Source organism: Carettochelys insculpta, chromosome 17 (genome assembly GCF_033958435.1).
Source record: "Carettochelys insculpta isolate YL-2023 chromosome 17, ASM3395843v1, whole genome shotgun sequence".
NCBI classification, from domain to species: Eukaryota; Metazoa; Chordata; order Testudines; family Carettochelyidae; genus Carettochelys; species Carettochelys insculpta.
Window position 1 is genome coordinate 18350980 of NC_134153.1, and position 25267 is coordinate 18376246.

At 41.0% G+C, this 25267-nt stretch overlaps 2 protein-coding genes across 15 annotated transcripts in view; one reads left to right on the plus strand and one right to left on the minus strand.

Annotated features, from left to right (window-relative positions):
- The window catches only part of ADNP (activity dependent neuroprotector homeobox), a 46612-nt gene that overhangs the window by 15450 nt on the left and 5895 nt on the right, over positions 1 to 25267 (plus strand). For 5 of the 11 annotated variants that reach the window (XM_075012242.1, XM_075012243.1, XM_075012244.1 and 2 more), the window contains 2 exons: positions 22179 to 22291; positions 24562 to 24654. In XM_075012242.1, the coding sequence (XP_074868343.1) occupies positions 22179 to 22291; positions 24562 to 24654 (206 nt within the window). Of the gene's footprint in view, positions 1 to 2258; positions 2407 to 13715; positions 13935 to 15559; positions 15820 to 22178; positions 22292 to 24561; positions 24655 to 25267 lie in introns of those variants that run through there. The other 6 variants (XM_075012252.1, XM_075012253.1, XM_075012251.1 and 3 more) reach the window with 5 other exon arrangements.
- Positions 1 to 25267, minus strand: part of BCAS4 (breast carcinoma amplified sequence 4) — a 130751-nt gene that overhangs the window by 5909 nt on the left and 99575 nt on the right. For 2 of the 4 annotated variants that reach the window (XR_012647956.1, XM_075012256.1), the window contains one exon: positions 2422 to 11534. Coding sequence is in view for 1 of the 4 variants with exons in the window: in XM_075012256.1 (XP_074868357.1) it covers positions 11496 to 11534 (39 nt within the window). In the remaining 3 variants the exon portion in view is untranslated. Of the gene's footprint in view, positions 1 to 2421; positions 11535 to 25267 lie in introns of those variants that run through there. The other 2 variants (XR_012647957.1, XR_012647958.1) reach the window with 2 other exon arrangements.

A 25267-nucleotide genomic window follows, 5' to 3' on the forward strand; every position in this document is an offset into this window, starting at 1 on the left:
CATGCAGAGTACACTTAGCATTGTTTCCAGAAATCACAGTTGGGCAGAAGGGACTAACAGCGCATATGGGTGCTTGAAAATTTGCCACCTCCTGTGTACATGCAGATAAGATATATCTTGGGCCGTTCATTGCATTATTCCAAGTCACAAAAATGCACAAAATATCTCTTAGAATCCTAGGGCTGGAAGAGACCTTAGGGCTACGTCTACACTGGCACAAAACTTCAAAATGGCCATTTCGAAGATTACTAATGAGGTGCTAAAATGCATATTCAGCGCCTCATTAGTATGCCGCTGCCTGTGGCTCTTAGAAATTGCCATGTTTCACTCCTGCGCAACTTGTCCAGACGGGGATCCTTTTTGAAAGGACCCTGCCAACTTGAGCTGATAGGAATAAGGTGATTTCAAAGTTGGCGGAATCCTTTCGAAAAGGACCCCCATCTGGATGAACTGCGCAGGAGCGAAGTGCGGCAATTTCGAAGAGCCACAGCTGGCAGCATGCTAATGAGGCACTGAATATGCATTTTAGCACCTCATTAGTAATCTCTGAAACAGTCATTTGCATGGCCATTTTGAAGTTTTGTGCCAGTGTAGAGACAGCCTAGGAGGTCATCTAGTCCAAAGCAGGATCAACCCTAACTAAATCATCACAGACAGGACTTTGCCAAGCTGGGACTTAACCTCTAGGGATGAAGATTCCACCACCTCTCTAGGTAATTCATTCCAGTGCTGCTCCACTCTCCTGGTGAAACAGTTTTTCCTAATATCCAACCTACTCCTCTCCTTCTGTAACTTCAGACCATTGCTCCTTGTTCTGCCATCCGTTACTACTGAGAATAGTCTCTCCATCCTCTTTAGAGCCCGCCCCTTCATGAAATTGAAGGCTACTATCAAATCGCACCTCACTCTTCTCTTCTGAAAACTAAATAGTCCCTCAGCTTCTCCTCATAAGTCATGTGGTCTAGCCTCCTAAGCATTTTCATCGCCCTCTGCTGAACCTTCTTCAGTTCATCCACGTCCTTCTATGGTGCGGGGGGAGGGGGCAGAACTGGACACAATACTCCAGATGAGGCCTAACCAGTGCCAAATAGAGGGGAATAATAACTTCTCTAGATCTGCTGGAAATGCTTCACCTAATGCACTCCAGTATGCTGTGAGCCGTCTTGGCTACAAGGGCACATTGTTGACTCATATTCAGTCTCTCATCCACTGTAATACCCAGGCCCTTTTCTGCACTGCTGCTTAGCCAGTTGGTCCCTGGTCTATAACAATTTTTGGGATTCTTCTGTCCCAGGTCCAGGACTCTGCATTTGTCCTTGTTGAACCTCATCAGATTTCTTTTGGTCCAATCCTCCAATTTATCTGTATCACTCTGGACTCTTTCCCTACCCTTTTAAGTTTGTGTACTTAAAAGGGTAAGAATCACAGCATGGAGAGGAAAGATAAACTAAATATGTTCATGGAAGGTGTCAGAAACCTCAGTGTGTGTGTATAATTTGTAATGTCACCCAGAAACATAATTACTGGTTTTCATGTTGTACCCTCAATTTTTGGGAAGGAAAATAGCATATTGGGGAAATTGTCCTTATAACAATTAGTGTGAAGTTACCATTGTACGCTTCAAAAATATTATCTAAGAGGGTCAGCATTTGTACATGGTGAGTCTAAGAGATGTTGCAGTGTTTCATAAAACATCCATTAACTGGTAGAAATAAATATCAGTGTGCTGTAGATAAGCAAGAAATTGCTTCCCTTCTGTTTAAAATCGTGTTTAAATTGTGTGTGTGTGTCTGTCTGTCTGTCTGTGTCTGTCTGTCTGTCTGTCTTTCTATCCATTATTACAAAAACTACTTGCAACATTCATAAAATCCCAACTGTGCTCTTGTGGCGCAGGCAAAGGAATTAACCTTGAGGAGAATCTGGTGCTGTGGAGTGTTCAGTTCGATCCTGATCCATTTAATTGCTTTGCTATTTCAAAATACAGAGCCCTTTGATAAAGGCATGGTGCCCTGTGTAAGCTTGATGTTTATTTGTTCTCATCTTTACAGCTTGAGTTGTTGTTATGTTTATTCTTGGAGGACTTGGTGGGCTTCTGTTGTGCATGGGGTTACGGACAGGAGCAAGCACTTTTCAGGGGGCTCATGTTAACATGTCATCTGTGGAACAATGCTGCTTCTATATTGATAATAATGCAGCAGTGATAGCTTGGAAATACAAGATATCGGAAATCAATAAAATTCCATTTCATTATCTTCCAGTTTTCTGTCTTCACAGTAATTGACTGAACATAAGAACAGGGCTGAACATAAGAACAGCCATACTGGTTCAGACCAAAGGTCCATCTAGTCCAGTATCCTATCTACTGACAGTGGCCAATGCCAGGTGCCCCTGGAATGAAAAGAACAGGTAATCTTCAAGCGATCCACCTGAACCCAGCTAGGCTCAGAGTTTTAAAGCCAAGTAGGAGGTCTTGACATCCAATTACAGTTAAAATTCGTGGTGGCTATGCATCTGAATCATAGACAGCTTTGAAAACCTCAGCCCTACTGTCCAATAAGTGATTGCTTTTGACTTATTTGTGCTTTAACATTTGAGATTTTTATAAGAGAACCCTAGTATCACTGCTACTACATTGCATTGTTGTGTTTTTCGTTAAATATGGTATCATACTGGTTTTAACTTATCCAGAACTTTATGGCAGTAGATATTTCCTGATAAACTAGACAAGGAGTTAAAAGATTTGAACACTTTTGAGCAGTAGGGATAGGATAAGGAAAGTTGTTTGCTGTGACAGCTGACTTATGACCAGGTTGTGTTCTAATTGGTAGTGGGGCTGGGGATAACCTGTTTGGGGTGCAGGATGGGGCTGTGGCCCAAGGCAGGAGATGAGGGTGCAGGGTATGGGTTGGAGGGGTCTCAGGGCTGGGGATGAGGCTTGGTCAGTGGGGTGCTTACTTGGGGTGGTTCCCCTTTGATAAGTCAGTTCTAGGGGAGAGAGGCAGGTGGCTATGCATGCAGCTCTGCACTCATCCCTGATTCCTGGTCAGTGGGTGCTATGAGGACTGAGCCTGCAGGTCAGAGAAGCAGGGAGCTTCCTGGTGCTTTTCAGCTCCAGCCCTGGGCAAAAGGGGGAATGGCAGGGTGTAGTGATGTATCACATCCTTGCCAAGCAGGGCCTGAACACAGGTGCCATGAATGATTGCCTGATACTCAGAGTGCATAAAGTGGGGTTCTGCAAAAACCTTTAAAATGTCTTGATTCTATAGGCTTTGCTTAAAAGCTTCCCACAGCCACAAATTCCCCCTCCCAGCTCCTAGGAGGCAGCTGCCACCTCCCAAGTGAGAAAACCTCTATTTAAAATCCAGGAAGATGTACTTGGAATGTCTCCTTGTGGGGTAACCTGAAGCTCTTCAACCCTCTCTTAGGAGAGAGCTTGAAAACAAAGAGGAAGAAATTAAGCTGTAATCTGAAAGTTGACCTTTCAGTCTAAGGCATGAATATACGCAGACCCATCTCTAGGACACAGGAATCAAATCACTGCCTTAAAAAAAGTAATTTATTCACGAAACGAGAGATGGAAAAATACCAAGAAAGTAAATAAACATAATTGGGTGCTGGATATAATAAAACAACTGAAAACATTCTGTCCATTTCTATGCATGTCACTTTCTCTGAAAGTTTTCAGGAAGAAGGGGCCTCCGGAAGGAGGACTTCCTTACGGAGGATCCCCTAGGGCCGTGCCTCTACACCCTGTTTTGGAGTCCAGAAGAGCTTCTTCTAGACTCCAAATCATGTGACCTTATATTAATGAGGCATCTAGAATTTACATCCGTGCCTCATTAGCATACTTTGGGCTGTTCATTAGCATGTCACTTTCGATGTGTAGAAACCACCTCTGGTTGGAGCACAGAGAGTTACCTCCTTGGGATTCAGCTTAGAAGGTACAGTACAGGGTTAAAAATCAGCCTAGCCTGAGAAGTCCTTCACCAGTTCTAAAGTAACGATAAGCTGATCACATGTAACTAAACATTTCCTTTTTACTTACATATCCATGATTTGATTATGATGTGACCAGGTATTTACTGGACTTATCAGCATTTTTGGTCTCTGGCTGCTCCAGTCACAGAGAAAAAGACCCCTTAGCCTGCAGTTGTTCTTAGTTCAAAAAATTTCTCTTCCTCTCGTTGGCTTATCTGGCGGCCCCTCACAAAGATCACGTCTACACTGGCAGCAGCTCCATGCTAATGTGCAGTCTTGCAATTGCAAATGGCTGCTCATTAGCATAGCTGTGTGAGATCTTGCTGCTGACAGGGGCTGCTGGTGGCAATAAACAAGCCGTGTAGATGTGCATCTGCAGGCAGAAACCCCCTCTCTTGCCAGCCCCTTATTCCTGAGGTGTCAGGCATAAGGGGCTGGCAACATGGGGTTTTTGTCAGCAGAAGCATGTCCACTAGCAGATGGAGTGAAGTGGCATTTTAAAGGTCCACTTCTTTCTGGATGTGCACCTGCTCCTCTGGCCTGTGTTCACACCCCTTGCACCTCCTGGTGAGTGGGGGCTCGGCTGAGAGCCTGCAGGAGGAATGCCAGTGGATGGAGCTGGTGACTTCCCAAGCCAGTGCTGAGCCCTCAGGGAGGAGGGAGTGCTGCTGGTTGGGAGATGGAAGTGGTGGTTGCCTGAGCCTGCAAGGGGAGGGGGAATGGAGGGCAGCTGGAGGATATGTCTGGCTACAGTCCTTCAGTCCGTGTTCACTCTGTGCCTCTTGCCTGCTCCATGAGGGCTGCAGTTGATCATTTGTATCTGCAAATGTTCGTAACTTGAGGTGTGTCTGTACTTGTTTCTTTAACCAATTGGCAATATTCTGCTCTAATACTTTACTTTTCTCTGACACCTTGCCAACCCCCACTCTGAAGGCTTTCCTGCACAACAAACGTACAGTTCTGGGAGCCATCTGCTAGGAAGAGGCAGTACCACTATGAATTAACACATGCTACATTTATTTTGATATATTTGCTTTTAATTCTGTTGCTTTCTTTGTTTTCCTTTTATTTCCCGTTGTCCCTTTCTAATTTTGGTTTCTTTATGCCAGAACAGCACTTCCTTTTTATCTTCCTTTTCTGGATGGACTCTTTTTAGTCAGCCCGTGGGTAGCTGGGCAGTGAAATTTAGGATTTTGGTGCACAAAAATCACAAAGGGGGTAAGGCAGCCAAAGAGAGTAAGACCAGAAAGAAGTGAAAATGTATCTGCAATATTGACTTTACATTTATTTTGTTTTATTTTTTTATTTTAAAATATATTTAGTTCCCTACTGGGCAAATACTTCACTGTCCATTTTAAAAGCATTGGGGCGTATCTAACCCTTCAGTATCTCAAATTTTGAAATGTTTAAATAAAAAATATTCTTGGATTCAATTTTTTGTATGGTGCTTTAAAAGACTTGGCTTTGGGAAAGTGCACTTTCATAAAGGAGCTTCTTGCATATTAATTTCTGTGCAGATAACTGGTTAGAATGTGTAAGTTCATACATGTAGAAGCTTATCTGGCAATTACAAATGTGCTGCTAATTGTAGGGCTTCCATATGGCATAAGCTGACCTCTTATTAATGAGAGGGTAAAATTTTGGATTAGTAATGTTTTGATGAAATGATAAAGCTTCACCATGAGAAGTTTTGTTTATCTGGGTCCTTTTGTGCCACACTGGTTCCATGCAAATTTCTGAGCATTTATAGGTCTTCATATAACAAGATTGCGGAAGCTTTCAAAAATGTCAGTCTCTCATGCTTCTGTTTTTCAGGGCATCTTACTAGGTGAAATTCTCAGGTCAGAGGAAAAGAATACGCTGGTTTAAAAAGTGACACAGTTTCCTCAGTATCAGAATTGTAGTGTTCCCTGCATACAGCAAGGCCACAACATTCACGAATTCAGTTATTTGAAAGTGGCTCGTCATCTCAACACTGTTGCCGCCCGCACAGTACTACTGTTGCTGGCATGAGGCACTAATGGCGCCATGCGGTGCAAGGCGTCGTAGCCTCCTGTGCAGCGCTGCTGTTGCCAGCGCTGGGTGTTTAGCCGCCCGTGTGGTGCTGCTGTTGCTGCCGCATAGTGCTGTAGCTGCCCGCGCAGTGTTTCTGGAGCCAATGCAAGGTGCCCTAGCCATCTGTGTGGTGCGTTCAGATATTCCCGAAATTCAACATTTGCACGGGTTGTCAGCACCGAACACTCGCGAATGTTGCGACCCTACTGTAGTTATTTTACAAACTCGGGGTGATTTTTCTTATAAAGTAGAGCAACTGGTCAATGGGCTTGAATTCAGAGTTTATAAACTGTAGTAGTAGTTTCTGCCTGAGAGTAGCAGAGATGATGGACTCAAAGATTCTTCTCTGTGGAAGGCCTGATTATTGTAGACTAGCTGGGAAGTGGGGCTTCACTCATTCTGGAGTAGAAACTAATTCATTCTGGGATTAGATTAAGAAGGAAACTTCTTCACCAGGGTGTGTGTGTGAGGAAGCTTCAACTTTCCTCTTCTCTTTTCTGTGCTGAGTTGATGTATGTTCCCTGGACACACACATTCCCACCTTTCTGCCTGTGATTATTGGCTATTTTTAAAGCCTCATGACACTTTCTATTTTTTTCTATCTATCTATATTTTGAGTGGGAGAGAGTTTTGTTAGTTTTATTCACCCTGGATCTTGGATCCTGCTACCAGTGGGGGAAGAGTGCTGACACCTAAGGAGGTTGGGATGCTCTGAGTGCAGTTGCAGAGTGAACCTAACCTACATTCCCATAGCAGCAGTCCCAGTTCTTTGGGACTGGGCACAGCTCCCTGGCTGTTGTAACCAGGTGGATGGATCATAACTCTGCTCTGTTTGGCCCAGCCATCCCTCTGTCATGATGTTGCTCCACCAATTGCTTAAATTTTGCCTGACCACTCCCACGTCATGGCTGAGGGGCACCTGGGCCAAACCTGACTGCTGCTCTGATCCTATGCACCAGAATGCAATGTCTGAAGTGAGAAGCTGGACGAAGTCCTGGAGAACAAGAGCCTCGAGCTGCTGATGGACGAAGTTTTAGTTTTATATGTTGTTTTTAGGGCTGTTGATTTAATCTTAGTTAACTCACATGATTAAAAAAGATTAATTGTGATTAATTACAGGTTTAATCGCACTGCTAAACAGTAGACTACAAATTGAAATGTATTAAATAATTTGGATGTTGTCTACTTTTCAGTTACAACATAGAACACAAAGTGTACAGTGCTCATTTTATATTTTTAATTACAATATTTGAGCTGCAAAAACGACAAACAGTATTTTTCACTTCACCTCATGCACGTACAGTAGTGCGATCTCTTTATAGGGAAAGTGCAACTTGCAAATAATACATATTGTTACATAACTGCACTCAAACAAAATTAAAACTTAGGAACGTACATGTTTGCGCAGTCCTACTTTTGTTCAGCCAGTCACTAAGAGAAACCAGTTTATTTACATTTGTGGGAGATAATGTTGCCTGCTTCTTATTTACAAAGTGAGAATGGGCGCGTGGCACTTTTCTAGAAGGTATTGCAAAGTATTTACTTGCCAGATACTGTAAAAAAAAATTTGTGCCCCTTTGTGCTTTGGCCACCATCCCAGAGGACATATTTTCATGCTGATGATGCTCATTTAAAAATACTGTTAATTAATTTTGTGACTCAGCTCCTTGGGGGAGAACTGTATGTCTCTTGCTCTGTGTTTTACCAGCATTCTGCCATATATTACATGTTATAGAAGTCTTGGATGATGAACCCAGCATGTGGTGTTCATTTAAAAAAACATTTTCACTGAAGATTTGACAAAAAGCAAAGAAGGTGCCAATGTGAGATTTCTAAAGATAGCTACAGCACTTGAACTAAGTTTAAGAATCTGAAGTGCCTGCCAGAATCTGAGGGACAAAGTGAGGAACATGCTTTCAGAAGTCTTGAAAGAGCTACACTCCAATGCAGAAACTACAGAACCCTAACCACTAAAAAAAGAAAATCAACCTTCTGCTGGCGATATCTGATTCAGATGATGAAAATGAACTTGTGTTGGTCTTCGCTGCTTTGGATTGTTACAGAGTAGAACCGCCCTTAGATGCATGTCCTATGGAATGATGGTTGAACCATACAGGGGCATATGAATCATTGGTGGATCTGGCACACAAATATTTTGAGATACTTACTACAACAGTACCACGCACACAACTGTTTGCACTTTCAGGTGATGTTCTTAACAGGAAACCAGCAGCATTATTTCCTGCAAATGTAAACAAACTTGTATTTCTGAGTTCACAAGAAGTAGGACTGAGTGGACTTGTAGGCTCTAAAGATTTACACAGTTAATTTCAAACACAGGGTTTTTCATAAGTAATTCTACATTTGTAAGTTCAGCTTTCATGATAAATTGCACTACATTACTTACACTAGATGAACTGAAAAATACTATTGTTTTTACATTACAAATATTTGTAATAAAAAACAAATACAAATTGAGCAATGTACTTTGTTCTGTTGTAATTGAAATCAATATACTTGAAACTGGAGAAGACACCCAGAATATTTACATATATTGTACTCTGTTGTTTAACAGTACGATTAATCATGATTACTAATTTTAATTGCTTGACTGCCCCAGTAATTTTGTTTTATTTTGAATTTATGGAAAATGGGGCTCTAGGTATTAAGCAAGTGACTTTTACCTTCTAAGGAATTGTCTAGATTAAGAAAACACATGTTAGTGTTTTCCAGTACTGTGTAAAACATTGACTTATCCTTGTCTGTACTGAGTTTTAACATGTACTTTTAGTTAAAATTTTCTAAGGCATAGTATTTTTCCTAGTAGTCTGGAAATAACACTCTATTTTTCCATTACTTTGAAGTGATTGTCAGAGTAGCTGACTTTTGTATGGTAGCTGGTTTGCTATGGGGTTGAAATACATGGCTACATTAACCGAGAGGTATGAAGTTCACAGTTTTATGCCATGTAGTGAAGATGATTATTCTACATAATGGCAAAGATACAGTTTAAAAGTTGCCATACAAAGAAAATGAAATTAACTAAATAGAGAAGGCTGTGGAATCTGCAAGTCTTTAGATTGTTTTAAAATGGCGACTATATGTCTGCAGCTGTCTCTTCATCAGGAATTTAAAGAGCCAGGAAGAGAAGCTGAAGGTCACTTTGAGTTTGTTTGCAGTAGAGTGAGTAGTTCTAAATACTGGAATACTTAAAATGAGGAATTTAAGCTTCAAATATCATGAAGAGTACAGGACTTGTTTAAAATTCCTGTTATGGGTAAACTTCATTTGTCTACTAAGAGTTCTTGTTTTCTTTTTTGCTCTGGTCATGTCTCCACAGGTAATGGAGTAACTTTGTGGTATCCTGCATTTATGGTATTTATACTATTAATTCCTTTGGCAACTAATTAAAACTCTCATTTTCATAATTCTGTTTTTGTTCTGAATGCAGTTGTATACCTCCCTGTGACCCAGGACTTAAAGATGTTATGCGGTATTTTTCACACCGTTTTAATAGTTTTTCTGACAGTTTGACCAATTTATAAAACAGCAGGCTAGCTAAGAATTGTACCTCAAATGCTGAATTATGTAAAGTGTAATTTATATTTAAGGTGACTTTGCAAAGAAGCAAAAGTCCCCCTCAGTTGAGGCCTGTTTAAGGTTGCAACAGGTTTTGTCTAAAACATCAATATCAGTTAACCTTATTGCAATTTTTAGGTAAATGGTAGTTTTGGGTGCCACCTTGAAAAGCAATAGTAAACTGGTTTACAGGTAAACAGTTTATCCTGTGTTACAGTGTGGCACAGTTCCCTTCGCTGGACAGATACCAGTTAGTTGTGAATAGACTGAGCCACTGGATTGCAAGGGCTTCTTAGCCCCAAGAGTCACTGTTCATAGCACTAGGAGTCTCACAGGATGCCTCCAGGTTCAGACCCTGTGTCTGACATCCTTTGTTAGGATGGAGAGTTTCCCAGCCTGGATGCTATAAATTTCAAAACCAGCAACTCCAATTGTTTATACAAGCTCTGTTGGAGTGCCATTTCATTGCAGGTTGTCTCAGCTTCTTGGTTAACTCATTCAGGGACAGTTTGTCAGGTAAGCAAGGAATACAGAGGTATTGATCAAAGGAATTTTTTAGACATAGTCACTCTGAAAATACTAGTGTTAGCAACTATTGCAAAATTCCATCTAGCCCTGAGAGAGTCCTCTCCCCACCCACAGATTAAAAACATGATACAACCCTTTCTGAGTCCATGCTCGTATCAGCTTGGTCTCCCAGCATCTGGCAGTGGATAGGCCCCTTGCTCAGAGGAAAGACCTCTTACTTTCAGTAGTCACTGCCCTATTTTATCCATGTGCTCCAGCTGGAAGAATTCAGCCCCTTCCTCCAAGATATTTGTACACTTAAACTGATACAGCTGCAGGGCTTTAGCACTTCTATATACACACTACCTATGCCAAAGGGCGGAGTTTTGCTTTGTGTAGGCAGTTCACTCTAACTGAGTTGGTAGAAGAATCATTTCATCAGCCAAGCAATGTCTGTCAGAGAACTAATATGAGCATAGCTATGTCTCTGAGGTGTGACAAATCCACAGTGCTAAGAGATGTAGATTTTTCACGCCCCGGAAAGAGAGAGCTTTACTGATGGTAATTCCAGTATAGACAAGCCCCCAGTTAGGCTTTTGTTTAGTGTCTTTCAACTACCAGTTTAAAACCAGTGCTCCCTGTAAACTGTGTGCTTGTGTAGCTGCTCAGGAGAAATTCCAGTGCCTGCCTAGCTGACTAGCAGAGTGCCCACAGCTAGGATTGTTTCTGCTGGTGGTGCACATTTACATCTGCCTTGGTGCACATAACAAAATTTATTCTGCCCATGGATAGGAAAAAAAATCTTCACATTGCCAGAAAAGATTAGTGGGAACATTGCTTGAGACCCTGCCCCACAACTCCTCAGGACCTGTACAATTATAACACCATGACATTTCAGATTTAAATAGCTGACATAATGAAATTTACTATTTTAAAAACCTTATATCTGTGAAATTGACAAAAATGGACTGTGAATTTGGTAGGGCCCTGTAAATACAAAATAAAATTTCTACTCCAAAATGCAGAGCACATTATTAAAGGAGGGTTGCAATTAAAGTTGCTATACAAAATGGAATTTACAGTTTGGTATAGAGATTCGATTCTGTCAGAGTCTGTCTTTGCAAGTCATATTGCTTGACCATGGAAAAGTTACATAGCATAACTATATAGTAGATCTGTGACTGGTGCACTCATGAAACCAAACTGCTCAGCAGATATTGTAGAGGGGGTTGTTAAGGTCTTTGGGGGTGATAATGTAGGTTTTATCAAGAAAGAAAGATAATACTAGAAGGAAAGTAAAATCATACTTCTGATTGAGCAGCCTTTTTTCCCAGTCTGGAGTGTTCTGCACAACCTTTAAATGTGGATTCACTTCATCAGCATGCATCTCTCAATGTGTTCAGTGAAACACAAATCTAGGAAAGAGGGAGAAAAAGGTAATTGAGAAATTGGCACAAATTTTAAGTTAAATCAAGAATATAAACTTAAGTAGGTTGGCTTGTGGGCAGCTCTGTTACGGTTAATGACTAGGTTTGATAAAAATGTTCAAGGAATCTTTCTGTAGAATTATTTTAGCAGATTTTTACCAGCTCTCATTGCCCCTATTTTGTATGTGTCATAAGGGTTACATGAGATTTCAATACACTGGGGATCACCAAATTAAATATTTACTTACCACATTGTTAATTATTGTGCATGTCTAAGTAGCATCAGTATGAGGAGACTAGCAAAATATATTCTGCACTTACTGTTCAATTAAAGCAGGGTAAAATGGAGAAGCATTGTGGTCCATCGAATAGGAACTGGAGTTCTGTTCGCAGCTATTTTTTGAAGGGTGAGTTACTTCCCCTCCCTGTATTTAATTTCCCAATCTTAAAAATGGAAGGAGTAATGTAACTTAATTTTGCAAATCAGTTTTATACTGTTGTGAAATTCCTTATGTTTGTTTGATTTTGTTTAATTGATAAAATAGATTTTCCTTTTCATCCAGTAGAGCCTGGCAGTCAATGAATGTGTAAAGGTCTGGGCTACTTCTGTGTCCAGTCAGCATTCCTTATCTGTTTCTTCAGTTGCCTCTGCAGTCTCTCTCATTTTTGGCTCTTAAGTGCACTTTTTAATGTTCTTTTTCCTCCCGTTCATCTAACTTCTAAAATGATAAGCGAGAAGATAGAGGCTGTTGCCCAAGTGCAGCAGCTGCTGTGGCACAATGTGAGCCTTCAGTATGGGTATTTTCTGTTCTTACTGGGATAGCAGCTCAGAATGTCAAGAGACAGTGCCGGCGTCTGTTGACAGGTAAGAGTACCCGCCTGGGTTTACCATTACCACCCAGTGCAACCTCTAGTAGAGCTTTCCAGTAAAGCAACCATTCAGATGTAGGCTCTTTCCAGGGTAGTAGAGGACAGTAGCCACCCACCATCTCAAACACCTTTCCTCTCCAGCAGTCTTAAATTAGACAAGGATTACTTGGATCCCAGAATAATTTCATGCTTGAACAGCTGTTTGATGAGGTTTATTGTGAACTCTTAACATTTATGCCGTCTCTATCTCTAGATTTTGCAGGAAGAGCATGGAGAAATCTAGTGATGTAGTAATAAAAAGTGCTTAAATAAGTTTTCTTATCACTCATGGGCCTTAATAATGTGAGGTTCCTCATGGATCTCCACTAATGTTGGTGATTCAGTACCTGCATGTTATAATGACCTATGGCCACTGCTGTAATTAAATCTCGTGTGTGTCCAGACTATGTTCTTTGTGTGAGTGGAGCTCATCCCCAATAGCAGCGCTTCCCTTGACAGAGAGTTGTGCACTGTGGGTAACTATTGCACTGTGCAGGTGGCCACCCTACGGTTTGCAAAATCTCACTGGGCAAGTACAGCATCACATGATGTATTTTCAATTGCATTGTTCTATGAGCATCCTACTAGATTGCCAGCTGCTTTTCAGTTTGGGGTGGATGGGGGCATTGTGTGTTGGGGGTAATGTTCCTCCTAATTTTTTTCATTTGAGTGGAATAAATTTTGTTATGTGCACCAAGGCATTTGTGGATGGTGTGCACCAGCAATAGAAACACATTCTGCCTCATGTGGGAATTCTGCTAATCAGCTGGGTGGCACCTGAATCTCTCCTGTGTGGCTTCTCAAGTGCTCAGTCTGTAGGGAACGCTGGTTGGAGGAGTATCTGAGTGTGTGTTGAGGGGAAGGGGAAAATGTGTATATGAGAGAGACTTTGTGTTGGAGAAGAATGAGTGTTATGACACACTGTGTCTTTAAGTTCAGACAGTAGCAGAAAGCAAGGAATCCTGTGGCAGAAACTGGTACACAGATGGTGTCTACCTGTTGTGTCGTCCCTCCCACGTCTCTCCTCCTCCCCCCCACCCCCCCCGCTCAGGGAGAACAGTGCATTAGCAGGGGAAGGGGGACACTCCAGCATGAGCCCGTCTCCCCCTCCCTGTCTTTGAACAGCACAATAGAAGTCTCTTTCTCACATCCTGCTCCTAGCAGCAGCCTGCCTTCCAGCTGCTTTGGTCCTAGTGCTGGGGAACTGAGGGTTCTGGATTAATATTCTGATGTTGTGGTTTCCTCTGATTTCTTCCACAGCCTTTTCTCCTCATGGACCAAGGGGATCCCCTCCCTCCCCAGTAGTCCAGGGAAGAGTGCATTTGCTGCTGGCAGTCAGAGGGCTCAACTGGGCCGCACCTGTGCTGAATTCACCAGGCTTAGCCGTTTGAGAACTTCTTGGGGCTGTGAAAAGGGAGGGGTGCATGCCTGCATATCTGGATGCAGGGCAGAAGCATTGAAAACAGCAGAGATGTCATGGTAGGCATTGTGGGATATGTCTTGGAAGCCAGTTACTGCGACATGATGCACATAGTGTCTACACGGATGCTCTGCTGATCTAACATGGCTGCAAAAAGTTCTGCTCTCATCAAGGTTGTTTTAATTTTGTTGGCAAATCAGGAGGGTTTTATGAGCAGGAGGAGCGCTGTAGCGTGTACATCTCTCTTGTTTTTGTCACACAATCTGTCTTGCCAACAAAACTAGCTAGTGTAGACAAGGTGTTAGTGGCCTTTCATTTAGACCAGAACCAGGATATTTTTCAAATTAAGTGAAACTAAGTGGCTTTACATTTTTAAGGAGGTGGGTTTTTTGGTTCAGTCAGTTCACTGAGTTAGATATCTGCTCCCAGACATTCTCAGTAGCTGCTGCCCAGTGCCAGCTTCCTGGAGTAGCCCCTGTCCATGGGGGGTGCAGGCACATCAGAGGCTGGAGCTGAGGGCCTCCCCATTACTTCCCCTTTAATTAGGTTAAGTGGTTAAACATCCCGTTTAACCAGATGAACTGGATTTTACATCCCTAGTCTGGGTATGAAATTCAGAGCCTGTTTTGGTCTGTCAAATCCTACCAATGTCCTACTATATAGTACTTCGCTTTTTCTTGTTTTACTATTGAGGGGTCATGCTTTCTGACTTCTTTGGTAGGGCATGGGAAGGAAAAGGACCCATGTTTATCCCACCCTGATGGTACACTCTCTCTCTTTTCTGCCCTCATCCAATTTAAACCTCTGGTCTAGTTGAATTTTTTGGGAAAAGCTTATTTTTTCTACTTGGGAAAAATTTGCCATGAATCTCTCTCTCCTTTGAAAAGAGTAAGAGTGGAACTTTGCTGATTCTCCCCCTTTACAGTTCTTATTCTAAGAGTGTTGATGCATTTCTTGGCCTTTTTGGTATAAACTACAAGTATAAAATGTGCCTAGCTCTTGGAAAATAATTATTTTTTAATATAACTTGCTCAAGGAGGGGGCATGCCGGATGCCTCCTGGACCTTAGATGCTGGCTTCTTCCAGGACTTGCAGGCTGCCTGCCTGGTGTCTCTGAGGGCAGGGCACTGCTCCCTGGGGCAGGCTGTGATGATGGGGCCAGTATTTGCTCCCCAGGGTGACAGAAATGCAGGTGTTCCCTCCGGGTGGCAGGGCTGGCAGCTGCTCCCTGAGGTGGCAGAGGGCATATTGCTGCCCAGCTTGCTTGCTGCCCTCCCACTTCCAACCCGATCATGGGTGAGTATAACTGTCCCTGCTCTCTCACATCTCCCTTTCCATTTGGTATGAAACAATCACATTTCACTTACCTTGACCTTGCTTTAAGTTACAGTAAGAAGAAGCCAGGTACCACAATTGGTGGTCCTAGCTCTTACCATTTAATAGGAGTTCTTGAACAAATGAACTCATGGATAGACAGATACTACATGTATTTTAGAAATATACATCTATGGATAGTTATTGTCATATTACATCTCTTAAACACCTAGGATTTTTACTTAACGCTTTTACTTTTTTCAATTTATGGCAGTAACTACATGTAATGCTAGTCTTAATATTAAATATATTGCATGAAATCTCAAATATATATTCTATTGCAGGTTGAACCTCTCTGGTCTGGCACCCTCTGGACCTGACTGATGCCAAATGAGAGAATTTGCTGGATCACGGGAGGTCAATATTGTCTAGCAGCATTACCAACACTTCCATTGCTTACTGGGCTCTTAGAAGACACGTAGGGGAAAATTACAGCTAAATAACAGCACAGAACAGTGAGAGCCAGGACTGGTGGCTGTAAACAAACTTTATGGAACCATGGGGAACTTGGCCACACCATAAGTGGTCATCCAGCTAACTAAAATCATGCAGGATTGTGGATGTTGCCTGGTGAGAGAGTGCTGGACTAGAAAGGTTCAACCTGTACCATGTTTCATTCAGAGTATTACCTACAGGGCCTCCATTTCTATTATAATACATTGCTTACATTACTTTTATGCAACAGAGAGAAAGCTGTGCTAGTCTATATACTATCAGAACAAAAAAGCAGTCAAGTAGCAATTTGAAGACTAACAATTTATTAGGTGAGCTTTCATGGGACAGACCCACTTCTTCAGACCGTAGCCATACCAGACCAAACTCAGTATTTAAGGCACAGAGAACCAAAAATAGTAAGCAAGGTGGACAAATCAGAAAAAAAAAATATCAAGGTGAGCAAATCAGAGAGTAGAGGGGCAGAAGGGGGGCGGAGGGGAGTCAAGAATTAGATTAAGCCAAGTATGCAAACGAGCCCCTATAATGACCCAGAAAATTCCCAATTCCTTGTTAATGTGTCGAATTTGAATATAAAAGAGAGTTCAGCAGTCTCTCTTTCAAGAGTGTTGTGAAAATTCCTCTTCAGTAAGACGCAGACTTTCAAGTCATTAACAGAATGGCCCACTCCATTAAAATGCTGGCTGACTGTTTTGTGGATTAAGAGTGCTTTTATGTCTGTTTTGTGCCCATTAACTCTTTGTCTAAGAGAGTCTGAAGTCTGTCCAATATACAAAGCATTTGGGCATTATTGGCACCTGATGGCATATATGATGTTAGTTGAGGAACATGAGAATGTGCCCTTGATTCTGTGAATAACCTGGTTAGGTCCAGTGATGGTATCTCCAGAATAGATATGTGGGCAAAGCTGTCTGGGCTTTTTTGCAAGGAAAAGTTCCAGGACTGGTGTTGCTGCGGTATAGACTGTGGTTGTGGGTGCAAATCCTCATAAGGTTGGGAGGTTGTTTGTAGGAGAGAACAGGCCTGTCACCTAGGGCCTTCTGGAGTGTGGCATCCTGATATAAGATAGATTGTACGTCTTTAATAATGTGTTGCAGTGGTTTGAGTTGGGGGCTGTAGGTAATGACAGTGGTGTTCTGTTCTTGGCTTTTTTGGGCCTATCTTGGAGTAGCTGGTCTCTAGGTATTAGTCTGGCCCTGTCGATTTGTTTGTCAGTTTGTTTCACAGAATCACGGGCACATTCTCATGTTCCTCAAATGTACAGCATAATGACACAAAATATAGCTGAATCTTATGTTTAACTTATTTCTTGTGTGTGTCTTTGTAGAAGTGGGTCTTAAGGAGGGTCCTGAAAGAGGAAAGGGCCTCATGGGTCAACCTGGAGCTTACTTGAATAAGTAGTAATAAATCAAGGGTTTGAATTCAGACTTTTGAACCAGCCTTGCAAAAATAGTAATGAAAATTTACCGAGGCACAAAACTACTTTACTCACCTTTATCATGATTTTTAAAAAATGCAAATTTGTTAATAGAATTCATAAAGGATGACTTAAATGATCTCAGCAATTTTTGAAAGGTCAGACTCCCTCTTAGTTTACAGATGCATTCTGTTGGGGGATGGAAAATCTTTTCATTACAAGTAAATTCATTGCCGATGAAATATGATGGATTCACAGGCATGGTCATCTGAAACCATATGAACCCAACAGGTACACTATAGTCATTTGTTCAAAATTTTCTTTCCTGGGTGCTCAGCCTCCTCCTTTTACACCCCACAGTGTCTCAGCACTCTTGTGGATGGAATAAGAAACAGAGTAGCTCATGGTCCACTAAGTCCGTGGCTTTTCAGAGACTGCCATTTACAAATATGCCAATAGCAATGCAGGTTATTTTGTTTCGTTTGTTTGGTCTGCATCTTGCTCTGTAAGCATTGGACTGGGATAATCTAGGTTGGGGAGAGCAAAGTTGGGGGGTGAGCCCCTGTGAGGGAACATGAAATTTCCTAAGGCTACTGATCAGCTTATGGGCCTTGGGCTCATCCATCGCATTAAAAAGATTGAAATTACTGTTTTTAGGTACGTGGTACACATTTATTTACCAATTAATTTTTATATTCTACATACTTGTTTTCTTACACACGCCAAAATGTGTTTTAGTTTTTTGTTTTGTTTTTTTTTCCCCTATGAACATAGCCAAAATTTCCATCGGTTTGGATTACATTAGCAGGACTCTCCCAACCTGTCTAATTGCAGAGATGAAAAGTGAGGTCCAACATAAGTTTGCTTACCCTTGATCTAGGTAATTATGAGAGAGGATTTGATTTTAATGGGAGTTAACATTGCCTAGTTATTAAAAGTTAGTTAGGGCCCATCTTCCATTCCCAGCTTGGCAACCAGTTTGTTAAAACTACCAGTATATTACTTAATGTCTAGATCTCTTTTCCTCAGTTATAAAATAGTGTTAGTATCCTGAAGTGTGTGTTCGTAAAGGCTGTGTCCACATTAGCAAGTTCTTTGGAAAGATTTTTCAAAAGAAGGGGGCTCTTTTGAAAGATCCCGTAGAGCGTCTATACACACAAAGTGTTCTTTTGAAAATAAATCAAAAGAATGCAGCTCTCCTTTTGAAATCGCTCTTCTTTTCCCGTTTCAGGAACAGCACCACCTTTCAAAAGCTTCTTTTGCAAGAAAAGGTCTGTAGATGTTCTACAGGCCTGTTTTTTGGAAGAGAAGTCCTCAGGAGACCTGATTTTTTTTTTTTTTTTTTTTTTTCAATCCCTGGCTCATTCTTTTGAAAGAGCAGATCACTCTTTTGAGCTGCTTTTTTTTTGTGTGGGGATGCACTCTTTCGAAAGAAGTTCTTTTGGAAGATATCTTCCGGAAGGGCTTCTTTTGAAAGATCTCTGTAATGTAGACGTAGTCGCAGTGTTTTGAGATCTTAAAGGGCTGTTTGTGTTTTTTAATGACTGTAGCTTCTGAAAGGTAACTGTGGTCATACGGAATTCAGTGAATTTGTTTTAGTACTTTAGTTTAATTCAAATTTAAATAATCTAAAGATATAGTAATAATCTTAAATTGTATAGTATTCAGTAGATAAATTTGAATTTATGTAGTATCTACATCATTTAAGTCATGCTTGTGGTTATGCTATTACTAGGGTTTAAACGTTTTTCTTAGAGGAAATACAAACCTCTATTGAAATATCTTAGGATTTCCTTTTTGTGGTTTGAATATAGACCATCAGTGTTAAGTTTGCATTGTGTTCTTGTCATTCCATTCTTGCTAATATTGTTTACAGCTGAATTAACTCTGCCATCCCTGAAACATTTTAAAAAGAGTAGAAGTATTTCTAGACGGGCAAACATTTTTACTTCAAATGTCCTTGTTTTTCTACATTTGAATCTGGTGGGTTATTTATGTTCATTTTTGAATGAAAATGTTTCCACTTCCTATGGGTTAGACACTTTTGAAAATTTTACCATAGTGGTTTTTGGGAATTGGGCCTGGTCTCCCTCCTAATTTGTAAATTGTAGTTATAGGATTCTTCCTTGACATGACAATTGACAGGCTTTTTTTGGAAGCCATTTTTAATTCATTAGAATGAGGCAGTTATTGGCTAGCAGCACTTACTGTCAGTAATATTTGCAGCTTGTGAAACTGATTTCAGAGGTCTGCTCTATAGGTTGAACCTCTCTAGTCCAGCACGCTCTTCTCCGGCAGCATCCGTATTCCAGAGTGATTTTAGTTAGAGCGAAATGAATATTTACCATGGGTCAAGTTGCCTGTTGTCTCATAAAGTTTGTTTATGGCTACCAGTCCTGGCTCTCAGTGTTCTGTGCTGCTGTTTAGCTGTAATTTACTCTAAATATCTTCTAAGAGCCCATTTAGGAGTGGAAGTGTTGGTAATGCTGCTAAACAATATTAACCTCTTGTGGTCCAGCAAATTCTCTCTTTTTGGCACTGGTCCAGTCCTGAGGATGCTGGACTAGAGGTTCAACCTGTAGCACTGTTATGTTCAGAAGCCCTGTCCTATTTTTACCATTGCTAATGCCAAATTCCACTCCAGCAGTTTTGTTAACGGGGTGGGCCCTAGTGTAGGCAAGATATACTAGAGGCTGTCTGGACTTCGATCTAACAGTTGGCGCCCCAGTATACAACACCAGGATTTTTTTTCCTAAAAGCCCCCAGTCCAGGTGCCAAGAGCAGCACATGAGCCAATTTTCTTTGACACGAGACAGGTGCTCAGCCCCATCTCCCCCATGCAGCTGGGACCTTCCGCAAAGCCATGCCACCTGTAAATTAACAAAAGACCAGCTAATGCTGCCAACCATCACCTTAAACGGTAAAGCTCTGCATCTTAATTTATCAGTGAAGCTGTTGTAAGTAGGACTACTAGTCACTTTAAAAAGTGTCACCAGCACGTGGACTGCACATAAAGGTTAAAAGGACAAGCTTCAGCACTCCCCTCAGAAGGATTGCTGACCCCTGATACAATCAAAAGAAACCAACTTCAGATGGCATGTGTGGTGATGGTTGGGGATGTAGCTTGTCAGATATCTAACTACTTCTGTAATCACAGTCCACATCCATTTGTACTTTAGCAAAATGTCAATGTCAGTCTTGTTATAACTTACTAGGCTTTAGTACTGATTTTATGATAGAATTAAGAGCAATTTTTTTCATGTATTTTCACATACCAAAATAGTGTATGTAGGTGTCTTAATCTCAAATTCCAGAAATTATACCTAAGTAAATATTAGCAAGAGTTAAAACTGTCTACACTTGTGTCAGAAGCCAAATGACACAGTGGGGAAAAAAAGACACTAGCTTTATTTTAGTTGACCTGCAATAGATTTTGGCCCTGTGGTGGGATTATTAGTTTACAAGAGCAGAAGTTTGTATAGTTCAGACAAATTAAGATTTTATTGAATTGTTTTCTGCTTTTTAATCATGTAGCATCTTTTGATATTACCTACCGATAATGCTATGGGCTAGCTCTCTAAAGTATTCCAGGTACAACAAAAATTATAGTTACAGCTCTGGAGAAGAATGCTTTTCATTGCTGATAATTCCTCGATACTTTAAAAAAAAAATCCCCTGCTTTTTAATTTAAAAAAAAAAAAAAGCAGAGGCAGGAGTTGCTTCCTTTCATAGCTCATGCCCAGGAAAGATATCTGTGTTGTCTGGAGACATTTTTCATCGTTGTACTTCAAGATACAGTTTAATGGTTGTGCAATATGTTGCTGTTAAAGTGGTAGCAACAGCACATAAACTGAGAATTCCAGTATTCTCAATCCTGGTGGGGCTGCAGATCTAACTTTTGCCTTCATGCATGTGATGAGATCTTAATTGTGGTTGTTAGGGAATTCAGGAATCCCTGTAGCTTCAAAGATACAAAATTTAGCCTTTCCTTTACAGTTGAACTGAAAATTAGTTCATAAACTTTCCCCATCCCTAACAGACAGCAGCGTAACAATTAATTTACAAATAGTTTCTAGTTTATTAGAATTTATTTGTAAATAAGCTCTCTCATTTACCTGTGACCGCCTCAATGTAGGACTCTGTTTTGTTGTTTCAAAGTATGTTATTCTAGGTGTTTGGTGACCTCATCAGTTGTTGAAAGAATAATCTAGAACCTGGGATCTGGCTAAATAAATTGTTCAGTGTACATTTTAATAATAGGTAAACAGGTGTGTTGACTACAGTCTTTTCTGACTTTGTTAGTTGCTTGTCAACCATTGCACTCAAATCAAATTCATAAATAAAGGAAAATGAGTAATGTTCATCCCCAGTGTGTTCTTGAAATTTTCAAAGTCATATTTCAGTATACTGCACCCAGCACGTTTCTGTGAGAACAGAGGTTCTTCCCACGACCACCTATCACAGCGTGACAATGATGTGATAAGGTTATTTTTTAAATTTTAAGTTGCCCTAAAAGCATATTGTGTGCAACCCAAAATCTTAAACGAAATGTCAGTGAACCTGTGACCAGTTCACTTTCTTGCATCTGGATATATGGCTAAGAAAACTCTTGATCTGAAAGAAGTCCTTCAAAACCAAAATTACTTGGAGCCCTGATTTATCAGCTTCCAGGTGAGCTAGAATCCATATGCACAAAAGAATAGGCTGAATTTGTAACAGCTTTGACTCAGTATGTAAATTTTGATCTAAATGGAAATACATTGGTTAAAGTTGTCTCCATGTTGGTTCAGTAGACTTTTTATGTTCAGTAGTCATTGCATGAACTTGTTTAAGTGTTCACTTTAAAGTTGGACAGCATCTAGTTTTCACAGCCCCCCTAATTTTAAGAACAAACCAGACAAAAATGTATTAGCTTTTCTTAAGAAATGGTGACACTTCTTTATGTTCCATGATGTGGGTGAAGTGAGACTGTATTACTAAATTAAAGTGCAGCTCTTCATAAGACAAAACATATTTTGACTTAAACTTCTTTTCCCCTTATTACTCTCTTTTTCAATAGAAACTATGTTCCAACTTCCTGTCAACAACCTTGGCAGTTTAAGAAAAGCCCGGAAAACTGTGAAAAAAATACTTAGTGACATTGGTTTGGAATACTGTAAAGAACATATAGAAGTAAGTATCTAACTTGGCTTTCTGGTTAGAATTGAGGCACTTTGAATCAGTCTTCTGCTAAAGTGATATTTCTTATTGGGATTTAATAAAAACATCACTTTAGCTAACATCCCATCCTATTTGGGGGGAAGACAGTCCTCATGCCCTGCTAGACTTTTAAAGACCTTCAGTTTTACCATTTCACTTTACTAACAGGTGAGAGTGAGGTGGTTGGGATTCAACTGTTAGACTGCATACCATGGAAAGGAGTTTTTCTTAAATGGTTACTACAAGTTGCTGCTGAGGCAAGCAATATGCTCTGAAGCCACACCTAAAATGGGATTTAATGGTTTAGTATTAACTTAAATGTTTATGAACAAACTTTAAAACCAAGGTGCAGTACTTTGGCTTTAAGTTGACTGATTAGGTACATATTGAAAGCAGTGGGCTTTGTCGATGGTGGACTTTCAGAATATGTTAGCAGATGCTATCTGTTGTAAAATTACTCCTTTAAATCCTAGTGTAGACAAGGCCTAAGATCCTGCTATCCTACATGCCAAGAGATGAGATTTTTTTACAGGTGTTTTTCAATGCAGAAAACTCTTTTATCATTCACAGGTGATTGAGACAACCTCCCCTATCCCCCCCAAAAGAAGTGTGAATGGCTTACCTGCACAATGGAAACCCTGCTCCTGGGGGGTACAGGTGTTTTGTCAGCAAAAGTGCTGACAAATAGCTGTTCCCCTAGCTGACTTTTAGGAGCAAGGCTGACTAACTAAAAGCATAAGACGTATTCTGCTTTTAGTGTTACTGACAAACTTTAAGATACTGCTTATCAAAAATCTTTTTTTCCTGAAGTGAATGTCCTTTCCATTCCCCCGCTCTGAGGTTCTTCAGCACCTCATTGATTATAGCGTTTTGAACTTTGTCCTACAGGTTGTACTTGCATGGTCCAGCACCCTCGGGATCTGAGTGGTTCTGAATGAGGGAATTTGCTACACCCTGAGAGATCAGGCTTCTGGACTTGCCTGGGAGGCTGAATGCCCCCTCCTGGTCACCCAGCTCCCTGCCCCCAGGCTGCTTGGTGGGGCATTGGCTTGGATGGCCAGGGGGTCTCCTGTTCCCATCCCAGCTTCCCTCTGCACTTCCCAGCCCCTGACAGTCGCCCCGCAGGGCTACTGGTAGGGTTCTCCAGCTGACTTCCTGCCATTGCATGGTTGATAGCAGGGATCCCTGTCCCTGGCTGAGTTCCCCACTGGAGTCCCCAAGCCCTGCTGGGGTGTTGGCAGGGCTCTCCACCAACACGAGGATTCCAGCAGAGACCACTGGCTTGGCTCCCCACTGGGTTGCCCAGCCTCACCTAGCTCCCCACCAGCAGAGATCCCTGCCTGGACTCCCTAACCCTGGCTGGGTTCCCCACAGCAGGGCTCTTTGACCCCAGCCCAGCTCTCTACGATGAGGTTGCCGGTGGGGCTTCTTTCCCCCACTGGGCTTCCTAAAGTGGTGCTGCAGGTCAAGGTCTGGGCAGCTGGGGCTGTCCCGTACAGGCGCTCTCTGGTCCCACAATATCTGTGGTCCGGCTGAAAGTTTCAACCTGTAATTCTAAACTAGATCCTCCTCTTCATGTCATTGTTCCAGCTTGTTTGCAAAGAAAATGAGTCTTTATCTTTTTTTGTTTGGAATCAACTGCTTTTAATAAGCATGGTTAGAATCATGGACTTCATGGTAAAATTTTCAAAGGTGTTTGAATCCAAATGTCAAAGTGGTTTAAGATTTGAGGGGCCTGAATCCTATTGACTTTGATGCCCCAAGCCTGACTGAATATCTTAGGAACTTTCAAACATGGAACTTAAGTTGCTTTTTAAAATGTCATCTAAATCCCTGTACCAAAATTAAAAAACAAAAACCCTGGAATATGGCACCCATATTTAAATATACATTTATATTACATATATAGAATGTACAATGTTCATCTCAGTGGGAATTGTCAGATGCTGATCACTTTTAAAAATCTTGGCCCTGAGTTGGTTACTTTGAGTGTGTACTTTTCAGAATTATTTATTTAGAATCATTAATTCCTTTAGTACCAGCCATTTTTGTTGAGGGAAACTTTAGCTGAAATAAATCTGCAAGGTGCATTTTTACAGTTTTCATGAGGAGAAAGTTTCCCTTGAGTTAATGATCTTGTGTTTGTGGTGGACAGAGAGCTGTGTGGGTGTCTTTATGATTAATTAATAGTCAGCAGCTAGTTTTTGGTTTTGATGTTTGTCTTCCCTTCCACTCCTTTCCAGGATTTTAAGCAGTTTGAACCTAATGACTTTTATTTGAAAAACACTACGTGGGAAGATGTAGGATTGTGGGATCCATCACTTACAAAAAATCAGGTTAGTAATGGTTGCACATAATCTCATCTCAGTTCTAGAAGGCAATAATTTTCAAATGGTATTTTGCATAATCACATTTCTTTTGTTGTATTTTACCAGCTTTAGTGATGGTTTTTGTAATGTTCTTAAAAGATTGTTAGACAGGTGCTTTTGTTGTACAAGGAATATTCCTAGGTTGCAGTGGGTTAAATAGATGCTGAGGACCAAGTAATTATTTGAATGAGAAATTGCACCATTGAGAAACTTTAAACATATGTTCCACTTTTTGCACCTTACATGCCAAACTTCAGTTTGGGGGGAAAAAGTTGCCATCCTTGTTTTCCAGTTTGGCATAAACTCACCATCCCTCTAGTTACTATTTGTACTTACTATTTCTGAAATATTTGCTTCACTTTTTCCATCTCTTTTCACAATGAATTCAGAAAAATATTAAGCCAAATCAGCTCATTGCTGCTCTCTCTCCACTGTCATAGTTTCAGTTGTCTGCTACACTTCTGAAGCCTCAGTGATAACCCATCTGTGTCAGGCTGTTCAATGTAGGCGCATGCAGTTAGATACAGCAGAAAGGAGTGACAGTGTTGTTGTAAACCTCATTTATTTTCTAGATGTTTTT